We start from the raw sequence: 19062 nt of genomic DNA, 5'->3' as shown, positions 1-19062 counted from the left end.
GGAGGTTCCAAATTAAAATTTTTATGACTATAACATTTTCAGTTTTTGAGATATAAGTCTCCTCATAAAAGGTGTTCAACCCCTTTTCCCCCCTTTTCACCCCCCTTCATGAGATTTTCTGAAAACAAACAAATACATGTTTCTTTATTTTTAAAGGAGATACTAAATACCTATTTTTATTACTCTAAACCTTTAAGTTTTTGAGATATAGGTATTCTCATTTTAAAAATTAACCCCCCTTTTCACCCCCTTAACGACAGAATATCCTAAAATCCTCCCTTAGCGAGCACCTACATGTTAATATGAATGTATCTCCAAAATTTCATTTCTTTATGTCCAGTAGTTTCGTTTCGGCTCGGCGATCGGTCGGTCGGTCGGTCAGGAAGTCAGTCAGGACAAGTTATTTTATATATATTGATGAAACTTTCTGAACATAATTTTCTGCTGTGTGAATATTTAGTACGCATGGGAGGACAGATGAAAGTTTATGTGATCCCAAGTGAGACTGTATGTGGGTATGAACGAGCCGGCCTAGCTGAAGTATAAGTGGGGATTCAAGTGTGCATGTGTGCGAGTCGAATTACTTGAGTGTCGCCTGGCCACACCTCTTCCCCTACGCGTACCAACAGTGATTTTAATGCCCCGCCCACCCCTCTTCACCCGACGCACTCCTCGCCAACAATGACACACCCCTACAATACGAGGAGTAGAGGTGAAGTGACTGTCAGACCACTACACACAAGCAACGCTGCCGGACATCTTTCCTAAAGTCTAAGTGTTAAGAAGATTAATTCCACTGGTGAACGATCCTAATCATAACAACTCACACACTTTTTCGTCTTATTTCACAGAAGTCAACACACATGACAAGCTGTTTCATTTACACCTTAGAATCCAGTTGAACTCCTCTTCAGACTTACATGGATGCTAACTCCATACGCTTCACGACCTAGGCAGCATACTGCATATTAAAAGAGTGGATGGAATCATAGACTTGATCAAACATCCTCTACTAGCTATCTTGCCACCTAACCAGCATCTTCACTTCGAATATTATTAATAAAGACTCTCGTTTCAATAAAGAAAAGATTTTGATCTATAGAAGATTTTAACTAATCCACAAATCATTTTAAGTTAAACATATTGATTTCATGTATATACTGAAAAATCTGTGTAAATATTTTGATTTCCTTTTGACTTCAATGCCAACTCAGTATCAACATTATGAGTGTTAATATTATTTTATATTACCTCCATTAGATGGGAACACAAATATATCCCATTAGATCTTTAAAACAGGATTAACCAATTCAATCCAAATGGACCACAATGTTCTTACACAACAATGTAAATTATTGTAAACAATTAGTTTTTAAGAATAGTTTTAATATAACATCCACTTCAGAGCTCTGACTTACGAGTATAGAATTTACGGATGATGCATGCGATAACAGGTGAAACATGTACCAGTACAACCTTAATAGAATGAGTATATCATAGTCTTAAAGACTTTTAAGTACTGAATACGTGGTTTTCAATAAATTAATGTAAACAGTTTTAATATAAGTGGTATGTTCCAAGCTGTCAGTGGAGAGGTGGCGTGGAATGACATCAGTAGACGAATAAGTTTGAGTGGTGTCTTTAAAAGTAGGAAATATCACAATATGAAGATAAATTTGGAATTCAAGAGGACAAATTGTGGCATATATTCGTTTATAGGGAGAGGAGTTAGGGATTGGAATAACTTACCAATGAGATGTTCAATAAATTTCCAATTTCTTTGTGATCATTTAAGAAAAGTCTAAGAAATCAAGAGAGAGGGAATCTGCCACCTGGGCGACTGCCCTAAATGCATATCAGTAGTGATTGATATAATATGCGAGATTAAATCGAGGTGCAGTAAAGCTAATGTAGAGAGTTCGCAGTTGCAGTCAACAGTATTCAGTAAGAAGGAAGTCAGCTCTTGAATGAAATTTTCTTAACATTTGTCTGTTTACAGACTGAGCAAGTAGTCATACGGTTAGGGTCTCGCAGATGTGAGCTTGCAATCACGATATAGGGGATTCGAACCCACAGTTGGGAGTTCTGAAGATGATTATTGGTGGTTTCTAATTTCCACACCAGGCAAATGCTGGGGCTGTACCATAATCAAGGCCACAGCCGCTTCCTTCCCACTCCCAGCCCTCTCCAATCCCATTGTCGCCATAAGACCTATCTGTGTCAGTGCGATGTAAAGCAAACTGAAAGAAAAATGATGTATTCAGGCCAACTTTGCTTTATGGGAGTGAAAGCTAGATGGACTCAGGATATCTTATTCGTAAGTTAGAAGTAATAGACATGAAAGTAACAAGAACGATTGTTGATACAAACAGGTGGGAACAATGGCAGGAGGGTAATCAGAATGATGGTATAAAGTTAGGAATGAATTTGATGGATAAAGCTGTACTCAAATATGCCTTCAGTGGTTGGGTCACGTGAGGCGAATGGAGGAGGACAGGTTACCTAGGAGAATAATGGACTCTGTTATGGGGGCTAAGAGAAGTAGAGGGAGATCAAGACGAAGACTGTTTCTTATTATTTAAAGATCAGAGGTATAGAACTAAATGAGGCCAAAGAACTAGTTACAAACAAAGGATTGTGGTGGCGGTTAGTTAATTCACAGAAACTTGAAGACTGAACGCTGAAAGGCATAAGAGTCTAAAAAGATGATGTACGTACGTATGTATGTATGTATGTATGTATGTATGTATGTATGTATGTATGTATGTATGTATGTATGTATGTATGTATGTATGTCCGTCCATTAGTCTTGAATAAAGGACTTTATTATTGTCTACCTGCACTGGTAAAACAGTGTTTCCATTCATTCATTGTTATGAAAAGCCCTTCTGCCACCTTTACATTAGTGTAACAGTAAAAATGATTAATTTTGTACTGATGTCCATTGCTAAGACAAGTCATTTCCTGTAAACTGATAGATAGGAACAGGAAAAGGAACTCATTTTAGGATAAACACAATAACAGGCTCGGTGTGGGATGATGGGATAACAGAGAGAGGAGACAAGGACAAACATGAAAATGTAAAGGAAAAGGACAATCTCCACATCTTCATATACTGCCATCTTTAAATGGATACACTCTTTCCTCATCAATTCCAGTTCTACATTAATTTTTTCACACTCTCAGACAAACTCACTTCTGCTTCCCAGCTTCATCAGTAGGGTGGGCTTCGACACTTGTTGAGGAAACAACTTGACAGATTTTTCAGTCTTTTTGTGATAATTATAAGATAAGAACAAAGCCAAAGGAAGACAGGAAAATGAAAGAGACAAAATGTTAAAGATCAATACATGAGGTACAAGACTAGGAAGATAGAAGGAGAAAGATCTCAATTTGCATTCTATAGTTGGTAAAAGAATAGGAGCACAAGAAAAACACAAAGGGAGGAAAGTACAGAAAAGAAACAAGCAAGTCATACAGGAACAATGAAAGGATTTCATACACGATGGCATGTCAGTGTACAAAGAGGGAGAAATAGAAAGAAAACACAAAAGGATGAGGGTAATCTCCACATCTTCAAACACTGTCCATTTACAGATAGATAGGCTCTCTCTTTGTCAGCCCCAGTTTTTCTACATCAGTTTCTTCTCAGCTCCCAGTGAGCTCATTTCTGCTTCCCAGCTTGATCACATAACACTCATTGAGTGGTCATCTTGACAGATCTTCCTTGATGTGGGAAGTGTAGATAGGATCAGAAGAAAGCCACATAAATAAGGAAATAGGAAAACAAAACAATCAAGAAGAATACAGTTGGTAAAAGAATAGGAGCACAAGAAAAACACAAAAGGAGGAAAGGAACCCAATGGGTCACTATAAGCTGGCAATGGAAAGGAAATTAACTTCAAGGATTCTTGTAACTGAAAGATATTACACAGTTTAATATAGGAATTTTCATGAAACATAAAATATTGTTGTTACAACCAGAGCTCTTGCCATATGCCGTACTGGCTATAGCGTATTTCCACTGTATTTAGGTATTCTACCACAAGGACATATGTCACACAATGTAATGAAAATTTGCATTCTACAATACAGAAGTGACAACAATCTAAATTATAAGAGGCTGTAACTTTTAGTGGAAAAGGGTTACAAGTGCGATAATCAGATAGGGTTAAGTAAAGGATGTAAGTAGGAACATATCAAACAGAACATTTCTCCAGCAAGAACATCTTAGCTGAGCTTTAATATTTAAAAAAATAATGTATTACTGGTAGGTATAAAAATATGACCATGTACCTGCACGCTCAGCAAGATAATTTCGGATGTCTGAGCAAGCACGCCGCCTTGGACCCAAACCTCGACGACTAAAACCAACATCTGAGTCGGGAGAGCAACGGCCAGTTTCCACTGAGTTTTGTGTCCGAGAAAGCAGGATGTCTGGTCCGTCTGCAGCTGCCTCTGAGTGCTCTGAATCAATACAGGGATGGTCTATCATCCATGTTGCTAGTCGGTTGATAGTATGAGCAGACATCTCCCCATTGCTACCTGTACAGAGTTATTACATATTTGGGTAAGACAGTAGTCAGTAGTTCATCAAAAGATATTCATAAAATGTAAAACAATGATGTTACAACTAGGGTTGAAATGGTAACAGAAATAAGTTTGAGACTAATTCGTAAAATGACAAATTATAGATGAACGTGTATGCAATAGATTACTTAGAAGCAAATACAGTAGAGACAATATGCGACACTCAGCGAGATATCGAGGGACAGCTATTAGAGCTCTCTCTAGCGGATTGACCTGAGAACTACTGATTCTGTCATAAGAGCACGTGTATTTGTGTGTGAAGTTTCTGGTGTCATTTATGCGTTTTCAGTGAGTTGACATAATTAAATAGTAGTGTGTGTCATTCCTTGATATCTCCTATCAACATGAGGGGAAAGGTATGTGCTGTGTTTGGCTGCAGTAACTATGAAGTAGAGAAGAATGCGCGGTCTTTCTTCCGTTCCCCTCATGTCAAGAAAATGTAAGTAATATTGTGTTTGCATATATATTCTTCCAGTGACAAAGAGATTTTTATAGTACTTCATAATCTTCTGACCTGCTTGACCCATTTTTTTAACTGGCTTAAAATATAATATGCATATTTTATTGTATAGTGTAGCAGTTAACCTTCAATACTGATGTGTTGTTGTAGGTGTGATCTGTGGGTTTGATTTAATTCCGGAAAATACATATGCATATGAGTGTGGCTGGTTGTGTTCCAAGTTACCCCATTTGGAATGCCATAATGCGTTGTCAAGCACTGAAAAAAATATGTACATATTTTGTTGAATCAATATGATGATGCAAATTTGCTTTACCCTAATGTAATGGTATTATGGCAAGTATTGCTTATAGGGAAAGTTTGAATGTTTTTGAGGCTAAATTTATAGATTTTCTTTCTGTTAGTAGGCTTCAAGTTAAAAGGAAAATTGTCCAGCTCTTAAATGTAAATTCATTGAATCATGTGTGTTAGGAATGTGCCGATATTTTTGTTGACAAGTTTTTTAATATGATGATACAATGCTTTCAAATGAGAAAAAAGAAAAATCTAGCCGTGAACGCTCAGGCAGGAATTCTAAAGCTAAAAAGTAATGCATAAATGAAAGATCAAGCCCTTTCACAGCAGTCCATTTCACATCTTGATTATATGTTTAATTTCAGTCTTTAAATAATAACCTGTTAAATAATTCATTCATTTATCCAGAATTGCTTTAGCAACTTTGAAGTTAATATCTTAGTAACACTTTCTTTCTAGATGTAATTTATTTATCCATTTCCGTATATACATTTCCATTGATATTTGAATTTAGCGCAAATTTTCAGGTCAAGCCACTAGGAGCACCACTTGTGACTTGTCTCCGATTTTAACATGGCTAAATTCGGAAGTGTTGCGTATTGTCTCTACTGTATTTGTTAGAAGTATTTAAGCTAACACAGTACATTAATTCTAATGCCCTGCTACAGCTGGGGTTTGCAGTTTCTTTGTCCTTGGAGTTTTGAATCTAAAAAAATATGTATTGGTATACTGAGACATGTAAATAGTTACAACTAATTTAATGCAGTTATTGTCCTGTTTTAATTGGTTTAAAGCCCTTCTATTACACGCCTTTCTAAAGTCTTCATGAATCGTGTCAAATAGTATGCAGAACATTTCACATAGTTGTGAAATTGTTTTCTCTCCCTCAAGCCATAAAATATCTACATCTACTGGTAATGTAGAAGGTTTGAGTACTTTAGTTGTTCAGTAAGTGCATTGAATCCTGATGTATCGGCAGCGTCACTTTGATAATTATAGTTGGAGGAAATCATTGTCAGCAATCTCATACACAATAGCATGTCAGTGTAGAAAGAGGGAGGAATAGAAAGAAAACACAAAAGGATGAGGATAATTCCACATCTTCAAACATTGTCCATCTACAGATAGATAGCCTCTCTCTTTGTCAGCCCCAGTTTTTCTACATCAATTTCTTCTCGGCCCCCAGCGAGCTCATTTCTGGAGAAATGTATCTTGATTTATTTTCATCACATAAAATGGACCTCTCCTTCCTATATGGTAATTTAAGTCTCTCTAAAATATTTTCCACGACATTCTTCATTCTGCTGATGGCATGAATACTTCTGTAAATTATTCTGTGAGTATCAATCAGACTAGTAGAAGCTTTCGTCAAATACTCCGAAATTATTTCAACTTTATAAAAAAGAAACGTTAGTATTGCTAAATTAAACAGAAACTCTTGTGAACGAATATAAGTACAGATACCTTTATACATTGAACACTTTTTAGAACTGTGATTCTGATATCCAATGGCATTAGAAAATGTCCATACAGAGCTTTGTAACTCTTTACAGTTGCCTCAACAGCTCTGAGAGATGAAGCTACCAGCACACAGAAAAAATTCTTCCTACTTTTGCTACTTGAAGTCCTAACTCGTTTCCACAGGCCTGTAGTTGATGCTGATATTTTGGGGATCAGATGCACAATGAACAGACTCAGTACCATAGCCAGTGTCGGTTGATGGGGGAATTATAGTTACAAAATGTTGATAGGTGTGTGTGGTGCGTGCATGCATGACTTGTCTATATAAGGACACTGATACAAGTGAATTATGTTGATATTCAGATTGCAGCACACTACAAAATCTTGTTTAGTTTTTAGTTTATTGTCAGTTTCTGTTTATTTTCATTTTGTAAAAATTCCATATTGCCAACACTCAGTACTATTCCATGACACAAACAATGCCACTTAATATTAGGATACATGAGACTCCGTAATTTCAGAACACCAAATATTCTACCCAACACAGAACTCACACACAGGTCCTAGAATATAAGCAGTTAAGAAGGATATTCGCTATACTCACAGAAGAAGCAGACTGCACTTCAACAATTTAAAGAAAAATGTTATAGGTTCATCAACTCTGCAAGATGCATTGATATGCACCATTAAAACTTACTTTAGGATATTGCTGTTGATTTCGCTATAAGAACCAACAATTTAGAATCAGCATGCTGTTTACCAAGTTGTTGATGAATTAAAAATGTTCACTGTTGCTTCTCTGCAAGGCTAACATTATCCTAAATCTTCCTGGGCGCCTTTGACTTTTTAGGGTACAATATTTTTTCCCAGCAATGTTTGCTGTTCCGCTTTCATGCTTAAATAATACGTAACCTTAGTGTTCGCCCATTATTTTGAAATGTAGAGCCCTGATTCCTTTTTAACCCTGAAATCAATTTCCAGTCCTATCGAACATACATTACAGCCAGTTTTCTGATCTTCAACTAGCTGAGGGTATGTATTCAATCAGTTTTCTGATTGTTGAGCAGTCCAGAATTTTGGTTTTAAGACAAATTGTAACTCACATATGCTGAATAATTAAATTCACATTTATGACTAGTACTGGCACCTGGACTTAAATCACTTACACCCCATGGCCATCATCACTAACTTTATTTCTCCACATTCCTCACAGTCCGTCCATGTATTAAAATAACTGAACAAGGTCCACTCAATCTTCGTAAAAAAGACATTCGTTGTTTATTAAATTTAACATTTCATAACCCTGACAAACACTCCAGACTTCCAAAAGCAAAAACCGACCCAAGCGGTACCAAGGCACACAACAAAGAGAAATAAATTTTTTTTTGCTAGTGGCTTTATGTCGCACAGACACAGATAAGTCTTATGGCGACGATGGGATAGGAAAGGCCTAGGTGTTGGAAGGAAGCGGCCGTGACCTTAATTAAGGTACAGCCCCAGCATTTACCTGGTGTTAAAATGGGAAACCACGGAAAACCAAATTCAGGGCTGCCAACAGTGGGATTTGAACCCACTATCTCCCGGATGCAAGCTCACAGCCACGCACCCAGTAACAGTTTTTTAAATGCCTTTAATTGTATGCTGGAGTGGAAAAAAAAGCAGGACTTCATTAAGGTAAGTTACAAATTTGAAATCCCTAGGTGTTAAGACAGAAATATAAGTATCTCCAAATAGTGAGTGTGACTTCATAGAATCTAATGTGCCATTTCACTGTTCCCAAGCAGGTCTAATTGGAACAAAAATGGAGTTTGAGCCATGAGAACGTCATTGGTAAAGCGTCAGAATATTCCTACATGTCAAAGGAGTACTGTTTTCGTCAGGTACTTGATGAGAAAGGAGCATAGAAGGCGGTGGTAAAGAAAGACGCAAGAAGATTGTTAAAATTTATTATTGGAATATAACATTCAATTCGCACTGAAGGTACAGAAAGAGAACCTCATCCAGAACTACTCGAGAGTAAGAACAATATCATCTAGACGAAGTTTAAGACGTTAGATAGATAAGGGTTACTGTCCACGAACTATTTTGCGAGATATCGGTGCTGAATAACATTTCAGTTCGAAAATTGAAACTGTCCCTACAGAGTAAAAAGACTTCCATACTACTACGTCACGATATCTTTATAAAACGACGTGTTAGCCGGTATAATTGACTTTGAGAGGCCACACAGCAGTGATATCAGCATAGCGAAAGAGAAAACGTTTACTACCAGAGCTCAATTGAAATATTCGTAGATACATTACAAGTCTTAGAATAACCCAAAGATCATTTTTAAGAAGCGGTATTCCCATATGATATATAGATTATAGGAGGCTATATGTGTAAGATGACGAAATTAACCATGCTGACGTATTGTTCTGTTTGGATTGCGCAAGAGACCAAGAACATCATGCACTAAGGAAGAGGAGGCACAGCTACCTAGATTATGGCGACACGAGATGATGGATCCAACCCATGATGACCGGTAACCGACCGAGACTGTCCCAGGAGTTCCCAAATAGATGAGGGAAAAGCCGTGAACCAAGCCTGCATGTCTAACCACCGAGACATGTGATGACAGCGAGGGAATACAGAGAAAGATAAGTCATTGGAGATATTATTGTAAATGAAATTCATTTCTTTTGAAAGTGCTATCTTAATTAATATCGTAGGAGTAATAACATATGAGAAGACAACTTCTATAAATAGGTTAGAGGTTGGTAGGTAATCATCTGACATAGCCGTCAAATCCGTATATGGGAGGCAGTTAACCAGCGATAATTAGGTATTCCGTTCGTAATGCTGTCAATATTAAGTGAAAAGAGGTTAAGTTTCTCCTTTAGGTGAATAATATACGACGTTGTGGTAGTCACTAGGTTTGTAGAACAACATTTGACATGAAATTGAGTCGAAATGAGATTGTATTTAAGATTTTGAGAGATTAATAGTAAAATGGGTGATATTTATGAATATATTCAAGATTGAGAATACAACGGAATAATCAGGTGAATGGTCAATGATGGCATAATAATGTACGTCAGGTGGAAATGAATTGATGTGTTTAAGGTAATGTAGAATGTTATATGAGATGAATAATGTGAAGTGATGGTTTTATATGCGAGTAATTGTAAGAGATTATGATGAATAATGTTGGTGATATTTATTGTTTCATCGCAAGTGAAGTTTTAGTTTATTTTAGTGATGATATTGTTTCAATTTGCATATTTTTGAGATGATGGATGATTACAGTTTGTTTTCAATCGACCGTTGATACTTGAATAAGCCACATATAGCGTAGAATATGATCTCAGTAACGTTCTTATGTTGATATTCAGTCGGTAGATCATCAAACAATTCCTAATAAGAGGGATAACATAGAAATAGCCTATTTTCATGTGTTTCTTCTAACCACAAGAATTCTTACTCAGGTTAGCAAAGCTAGGAAGCTTATTTTACTGCATTACCCAATATCACTGGTAATTTTTCTTCACAACTGAAGATTATTAATAATCGATAGAGTCTTCGTACAAGCTAGATCACCTGAAAACAGCGTGATCTGGTTGAATGACTGTCAGATATAGATAATAGTACCATATTATGACATAGATAAGCACTTAAATTAATTAAGACTTACAACTAAGAGAGCAAGTTGAGTAAATTTTAGGCATTATATTTGATCATATTTTTCTGAAGGATATAAAAACTAAATGGATTATCTTTTTCTACAAGAAGAAAGCACTATGAATCTTGAAAGAATGTTAGAAAAGTGTAATACATGTTGAATATTTTTATGGTTTCTGAAAACATTTTCTCATGAATAACCTGTTGTCCGTAATTGAATATGAACAGTTACAATCAAGCAATAATGTTGCACTGTGATGGAATTAGCAAGTGTTTGATGAAGGCGAGATAGATTGTAGGAACATTTTGCACAAGAGTTAATAAGATGAAAGATGTGATTCTAATTTTTGTTTGTAATTCAGTCGTAAAAATCTGCGTCCAATGCATTTGATAACTCTCAATCGACGACGTTGTAAATAATGTAATCTGATATATTTCTCTTCATTCAATTAGATGCATGTAATATTTTCAATCTAATATTTCCAAGACATTTCCGAGATATTATATATATATTTTCTGTTTAATTTATATGACATCAAGTCAGTTATTTCTTATCTACTTTCTCAAAGAAGAATTCAACATTTAATTATTCTCCTCAAGTTTTATTTTCATTTTCAAATAAATATTGTATTGTAAAACTTAAGCACTCTTTCAATGACTTCTTAGAATAAGTATTAGATGTAAGTGATGAATATTTTATATTTTCATGAGCCAAATGTGGAAACTAATCAAATTACGGGTAGGAGACGTCCACTACGTAGATTAGGTCTTTCCTGCAAGCATAAGCCAGTGATCTTTTCTCGAATGCGGAACCCATAGCCCATAAATTTTGAGAAACGAGAAGTTAAGATATATTCGAGCTAGTCTGGATCTCATGCGACTCGACCTGGACGCAGGAACAGCGCACTAATGAGGTTCTTTTAAGAATGAAACATGTCATTCTTTGTTTAATAGTGTGTAACCTACAGTATCTGTTATGAGTCCTTACAAGGGCAAGTGACCTTTAAACCAGTCTTCAAATTGTAGCAGAACTGGGGAATATCAGATTAGGAACATGTTTTGTATATTTCCCGAATCTTTCGACCCAAACTCCAAGTCATACGATCATTTTCATATTTTGCATTCTAAAGGGTAGGCCTGTTAATGAGAAAGTGAGAGTGAGAAGCTGATTCCATGAAAGTATTATCCTCTGCCTGCGTTAAGAGGCATCTAAAAGGGTACCCTACAGCTCTCAACTCAGGAGCATAGACTGATAACTACGAGATTCCTGTCTGATTCTGACATTGCTTTCACCAACTTGTGCAAGTCTCCTCACTTTCATCTTTCCTGTCCCACCTTCCTTAGACAACTTTTGGTCTCTTCCAAACCTAGCCTTTCATCTTCATATCCTTCATGGCTCTTACTTTATTTAAATTCTCTGGTCAAATTACACTTGAGAAAGTGAAAAGGATGGTAAATAAACCGCACTGTCACAAAGCAGCAGGAATAGTTATAGATGAAAATAGATCCAAAATGGTGAAATATAGTGAGAAGGCAGGGATGAAATACCTTCACACAGAGTTTCTTCCCTTTACCTGCAAGTATCTTTCTTCTTATCTTACACTTATTCCACATCAAGACTGAAGATTTGTCAAGATAGCCCTTGATTATGTGTCGATGCCTGCTGTCCTGATACACCTGGGAAGCAGAAACAAACTCATTGGGGGCTGAGAAGAGATGGATGTAGAAGAACTGGGCTGATAAGGAGACAACCTATCTTTTTGATGATGGCAGTGTATGAAGATGTGGAAATTGTCCTTGTCTTTTTGTGTATCCATGTTTGTCCTCGTCTCCTATTTCTGTTACTGTTCTTCCCACAGTGAACTGACTTTGTGTTTGTCCTATTATATGCGTTCCATTCCTACTCCCCCCCCCCCTCTCTCTCTCTCTCTCTCTCTCTGACTTGACTTCACAGATTAATAAGATTAGCATGGAATGTTAGTAAGGTATCTTCTGATTGGATGAAAGAAGTAACTGTGCCTATCTATAAGCAAAGGAACAAGAAGGATTGCAACAACTATCGAGGTATTTCATTGATCAGTATACGAGGCAAAGTGTTCACTGGCATTTGGAAGGGAGGGTGCAATTAGTGGTGGAGAGTAAGTTGGATGAAAACCAGTGCGGTTTCAGACCACTGAGGAATTATGGGATTTAGAGTAGATTATTAAAAGCAATCAAAGGCATTTACGTTGACAACTGGGCTGCAGTGAGAAATGATGGTAGAATGAGTTCTAAGTTCAAGGTACTTACAGGGATTAGACAGGGCTGTAATCTTTCACCCTTGTTGTTTGTAATTTACACTGATCATCTACTCAAAGGTATGAAGTGGCAGGGAGGAATTCAGTTAGGTGCATATGTAGTGAGCAGTTTTGCCTATGCCAAGAAGCTGTTGCACCCATCCTTACATAAAATAAACTGAATCCAAGTAATGGTACTTGATACCATAACCAAAAATCAGTGGTTTTAAGAAAAGGGATCTTACAAGTCTACTATTTTAACTTCTCTGTATAAAACTCTGTTTACAATCAATGTGAGAAACCTGCTATTGCTTTTACGTCGCACCAACACAGATATGTCTTATGGCGACGATGGGCTAGGAAAGGGCTAGGAGTGGGAAGGAAGCGGCCGTAGCCTTAATTAAGGTACAGCACCAGCATTTGCCTGGTGTGAAAATGGGAAATCATGGAAAACCATCTTCAGGGCTGCCGAGAGTGGGATTCGAACCCACTATTTCCCAGATGCAAGCTCACAGCTGAGCGCTCCTAACCGCACGACCAACTCGCCCGGTTGAGAAACCTGCCAGTTACATAAAAAATTGACTTCTCAACGCTCAACTAGTTTTTAGAACTTCCAACTATCTGTTGAAGATATCTTGCAATATAACACTAATAATCATGTTTGTAAGTCCAACCCTTGTCCTGTTTCTCTAGGAGGTTGGGTATGAAGTGAGATGAAGCTCATAGTGAGTTTTTATGACCAAATGGCTCATCAGACGAGTTAATGAAATGAAATGACATGATGTATGATAGTAGGAAGAGAGAGGATGAAACTCAGTACTGGCACATAGCCAGTCGAATAGCATCAAAGCTTTCAACGTCCCCGCCAACGAGTGAATCACCATCAACAGCATCGTATGCCCTCACTCCATATGAACACTGTGGAGAGGTTTGGAACCGAATCCACGCTTTTGGCACACAATCTAGAGATTAAAAATTGTATACTGCCATTTCTCCTACCCTGCTGGCAAGCATTCTGATGGTGAAAATCTTTTCAACCAATGGTACTAGAACCAGCTCACTACGGTGTCAGACCATATAGACTTGATGTCTCAACGTTCATGGCCACCAGGCGGGCTACTGAAAATGTTTAAGGATCCTTTATTAAGTAACACAAGATATTAAATTTAAAGGTAAACAGGAAGCTGGTTTAAACCTGTGAATTCACAACATCCTTTATAACAGTTCCCTTAAATTTTTAAGTAAGTATAGGTTACCACAGGAATGATCATAGCAGCAGGGACAATTGGTCTACAGTGGTTGTATAGAATCTCCAGAGTCATTGTCGGCGGCCGATACTTGCATCCGAGTTTTCGTTTCTCACCTGCAGTTCCGTAATTGTTAGTCCACACGCTGATGGCTTATCAGACCAATTCTTGCATAAAACATGCGGCCACACATGTTGCATCCGATGGAAGGTGGGGGATGTGGCAGTGTTTGATGTAGCTTCTTTCTCTGGTAAGTTTCCTCTTCCTGTCTTTGATGGATAGCTCAAACTGTGCAACTGCAGCTGAGATGATAGCATGCCAGTGAGGGTGATCTAATGCGTGAGTATGCTAAGTATTTGGGGTTATATCCATTCTTTTCATCGTCTGCTTTAGTTGGTCTTTATATCGCTTCAGAGGAGAATCACAAGTCCTCTTGCCAGTGCTGATTTCACCATACAGGATTTGCTGAGGGAGTCTGCTGTCACTCATACGATGGATTTGGCCTGTCCACCTAAGCCGATGACCAACGATGGTGGCTTCGATACTGTTTAGCTTTGCTTTCTCGAGAACTGCTATATTAGTTATATGGTCATCCCATTTGATGTTCATATTGTACCTAAGTTTTTGTTAATGAAAGCATTCCAGTTTTTTGATGTCCTGGCAATATAGGGTCCAGGTTTCACACTCATAGAATAACACAGAAATAACAACAGCTTGGTACACCATTACTTTTGTGCGGATACTTAGATCTTTGTTCTGGAATACACGATGTGAGAGACGTCCAAAGGCCACATGGGCAGCCTGTATTCTGTTTTCCACGTCCTTCTCAGAGGTACAGTGCGTTGAGAGAATACTCCCAAGGTACTAGAAGTACCCTTTCCAGATCTCTGCCAGATATGGTGATATCAAAATCTGGCGAGGGGGTTCGAGGAGCAGGCTGAGTAAGCACTTTGGTCTTCTGAATGTTAAGTCAGGCCAAAACGTTCATAAGCTTCTCAAAACTTATGGGCTATGGGTTCCGCATTTGAGAAAAGATCGCTGGCTTATGCTTGCAGTAAAGACCTAATCCACGTAGTGGATGTCTCCTACCCGTAATTTGATTAGTTTCCACATTTGGCTCATGAAAATATAAAAGATTCATCACTTACATCTAATACTTATTCTAAGAAGTCATTGAAAGAGTGCTTAAGTTTTACAATACAATGAGATGTTGTTGAAGCTCTTCTAGTGTGTGGGCTGGAGAAGCATTTTCATCTGCATATTGCAATACTGTGACCCGGGTGGAATACGTTAATCTTTTGGAGTGAAGTCTGGGCTGGTTATAAAGCTCCCATCATACTGATATTAAATTTCCACACCTGTGTTGTTTGCAGGCGTTGTCTCATAAAGCACAGCTGCCAGTTATAGGGCGAAAAGTGTACGTGCAAGTACACATCCTTGCTTGAGTCCATTTGTGATTGGAAATTCTTCTGAGATATCATTCTGATACAGTACCTGACCAACCATACCATCATGGAAAGCCTGGATCAGACCAACAAAATGCTCGGGGCATCCAACGCGCCTCAAAATCATCCACATAGCATTTTAAGGAACAGTATCAAAGGCCTTTTCAAGGTCATAGAACACTAAGAACAGAGGTGTCATTTGTTCTCTACACTTCTCCTGGAGTTGTCTTGTGCAGAAGATCATGTCAACTGTACCACGACAGGCACGAAACCCACACTGAGATTCAGGTAGTAACCTCTCAGAAACAAGTCGATTCATTAAGATTCTAGTAAATATTTTTCCAGCTGTGGAAAGCAGGGATATACCATGGTAGTTTCCACAGATACTGCGATCCCCTTTCTTCAAGATTGTAACTGTTCTGGAGTTTTTCATGGCAACAGGAACATATTTGGTTTCCCCGATTAGAAGAATCATCCCAGATTAGAAGAATCGGATAGAAAAGCCTGGTTTTTAGGGGTGAGCCTCTACTTTGAATGAGTTCAAGAGGGTTGTTGTCTGATCCTGGAGCCTTTCCTGTTTTCATTCTGCTGTACGCTTTGATAAACTCTTGGAAGTTTGGAGGAAAGTCCATCCAGGATTGGGGAGTATGTTGAGGAACATGTTGAAGAAAATCTTCAGCAGCAGAAGCACTACAGTTCAAGAGTGAGCCGAAGAGCACTTTCCATAATTTCAAGATGCCTTGGCTGTCTATAAGAATGGTGGTATTATCAACAGTTTTCAGAGTTCCCGATGATGAGCGGACAGGACCATACGGCTTTTTCAGTCCTGCATAAAAGTTGCGTAAGTCCCTAATATCTGAGAATTTCTGAAGTTCCTTGGCTTTTTGCTGCCATCAGTTGTTCTTTATTTTCCTGATTTCAGACTGACACTCCTGTTTTAGTTTTTGAAAACACATTTTCTTCTCTCTGGAGGATGGATCTTGAGAAACAGATAGATATGCATCCCGTTTAGCCTTGATGAAGTTCAAGATTTCTTCATTGTTATTATCAAGCCAGTCTTGTCTCTTCCTTTCCTCATAGCCAATGACTTTCTGTGCAGACTCTGTAATGATATTTTGAAGTGTGGTCCATTCACATTCTACATCCTTTGTGTTGATTGGATTGTGAATTAGCTGTTCTAGAACAGAGTTTTAGTATTCCGTGGCAACACTATCAAGTTGAAGCTTAGAGGTGTTGGAATGAGGAGATAAGAAGTTTTGGGATGAAGATTAGTACTGCGATAAGCAAGACTTTGAGCATTACGAGAGGTAACAGAAAATCCAGGGGAGTGATAAAAATAGGAAATGAACCTTTTGAAGTAGTGAAAATGTTTAAATATTTAGGCAGCATGATGTTACAAGATGGAAATTTAGATGGTGAAATTGATTTAAGAATACAGCAGTCTGCAAGTTTCTACCAGTGTATGAGAGACATTGTATGGAACAAAGATGTGCCAATGAAGTGCAAGAAGGTTTTATACTCGTCCTATTATAAACCTATACTGACATATGCTTCATCAGCCTGGACGTTGACTAAGCGGAACCAAAGTAAGATACAAGCAGCTGAAATGAGGTTCTTGAGGAGCATACAGGGAAAGATGAGACGAGATAGAATACAAAATGAGGAAATAAAGAGGAGCGTGGGAGTGTGTAAACTTCAAGAAGAGATTGATAAAGCAAAGCTAAAATGGTTTGGACACATGATGAGAATGCCAGGAGAGAGAATACCAAAGAGAACAGACATGGATACAGAGACTGCAAAGAGGCCTAAGGGACGGCCTAGAATGAGATGGAGGAGCTCTGTTGTGGACTGTGTTGCAAACAGACGAGTCGATAGCAATAAAGTACTAGAAGAGGAGTGGTGGAGGGCTTTGGTACATTACCCTGCCCAGAGAGAATCTGGAAAAGGGAATGGAAGAAGAAGAAGAAGAAGAAGAAGAAGAAGAAGAAGAAGAAGAAGAAGAACAAGAAGAAGACAATTCAAGTAATGTACATCTATAACTGAAACATGTATTGTGTATGAAAAATTATCATTCTTGTATGGTTAAACTTTATTCAACAAATTGTAACTAATACGGAACCCATCCAACTTCAAGGTCTGGAAAAGACAATGTTGCTGACGGTGATGAAAGTGCCACACAGCGACTAGTTCAGAATGCACAATATTATAGGTAAGCATGTAGAACATGACCCAAACATGTGCTGACGGTCAGAAAGAAGGGACAGTGAATAAGAAAAACTTTTTAAAGGCTGAATGCACATGACTGTCATCTAACCCTCTCACTCTACCACCCCTCTTGGCAGACGCTAGATATATCACTTTGCCCTGCCTATTGTCCTATAGCCGCAAATGGTGATTTTCTTCCACAAAAGAACAATGGAAAGTTTAGCTGTGAGTGATGAGAGAAGCATCTATTTCTGAATAGGAAGATTATTTATATGAGGTGGGGGTTATATTTCATGTAATTTGGTCATCATCATTCACAAAATGATCAAACCAGACATTTAAATTGCTACACAAGCAGCAAATAAAGAATGAGTCACTGCATTGCTCACAAAGTACTTTGTATTCATAATATACGACCTTTACTGTGTATGAAAAAGCTGTAAGCTACACGCATGTTTATAAAAAACAGAACACCTTGAAGGACTAGAGATAAGAAGTTCATTTATACAGGACATGTTCATTAGCATGTTCTACAGAAACAGTTAACATTTCAGTCACCTGGGTTCAGCATGTGACCTATTGCCTAGTAGGCCCTGGGTTCTCCATGGGCACTGACAATTTGTTCCATGCGAGATGGCATTGATGCGTATAAGGCGCAAATGTTGTCCTGGGGTATAGCCATCCTTGCTGCGTTCACCTGGTTCCACAGTTCATCTTTGGTGGTTGGCATTGGTCACAGCGCCACACCCGTCGTTTCACCATATCCCACATATTTTCGATTGTCGACAAATCCAGTGATCGGGCGGGCCAGGACAACAGTCTGACATCCTGTGACAACAAGAAGGCACGTGTTCGTGCAGCAACATGTGGTCGCGCATTGTCCTGCTGAAATGTGGCATCTGGGGTGTCGTGCAGAAAGGGTATGGCTACGGGTCGCAGGATGTCATTCACATAGGTCAAGCTGGTCACAGTGCCCAGGACACATACCAACTGTGAACCTCAATTTGTCCAAACACACTATGTTCTGCCATTCCTGTTCCCAGTGACGTCGTTCCACACATCATTGCAGTCTAGCATGTTTATGCATAGTAGTCAAAGGTAGGCGGAGAAGTACATGACACGCCGGTAACCCAGACTGTAATAAATCGCGATGGACTGTCACTCCTGATAGTGTACGATGTGTTACACTGTTGCTCCAGAGTCGAGGAGGATGCAGATCTGTCCTGCAATGCCATTCGGATGAGGTGTCCCATTCTGTACACACTCTTTGCACTGCTGATACACTTCATCCCACATGATCAGCAATTTCCTGGCTGGATGCATGACGTTCTCTCATGCCAATAATGCACCCTTTTTCAAACTCACTCATTTGACGGTACGGTTCTCGCATGTGTCTGCGATGCATCCTGCACGTCTGCTCAAGT

At 38.4% G+C, this 19062-nt stretch overlaps 1 protein-coding gene across 1 annotated transcript in view; it reads right to left on the bottom strand.

Annotated features, from left to right (window-relative positions):
- Nucleotides 1-19062, bottom strand: part of LOC136858059 (probable E3 ubiquitin-protein ligase HERC1) — an 850878-nt gene that overhangs the window by 387621 nt on the left and 444195 nt on the right. Inside the window, exon 40 of the mRNA XM_068225263.1 lies at nucleotides 4297-4545. Coding sequence (XP_068081364.1) covers nucleotides 4297-4545 — 249 coding nt within the window. The remainder of the gene's footprint in view (nucleotides 1-4296; nucleotides 4546-19062) is intronic.

This window comes from Anabrus simplex, chromosome 1 (genome assembly GCF_040414725.1).
Source record: "Anabrus simplex isolate iqAnaSimp1 chromosome 1, ASM4041472v1, whole genome shotgun sequence".
Lineage (NCBI taxonomy): Eukaryota > Metazoa > Arthropoda > Insecta > Orthoptera > Tettigoniidae > Anabrus > Anabrus simplex.
Note: the sequence above shows the minus strand (reverse complement) of the source record. Positions and strands in the feature narration are given on the sequence as shown.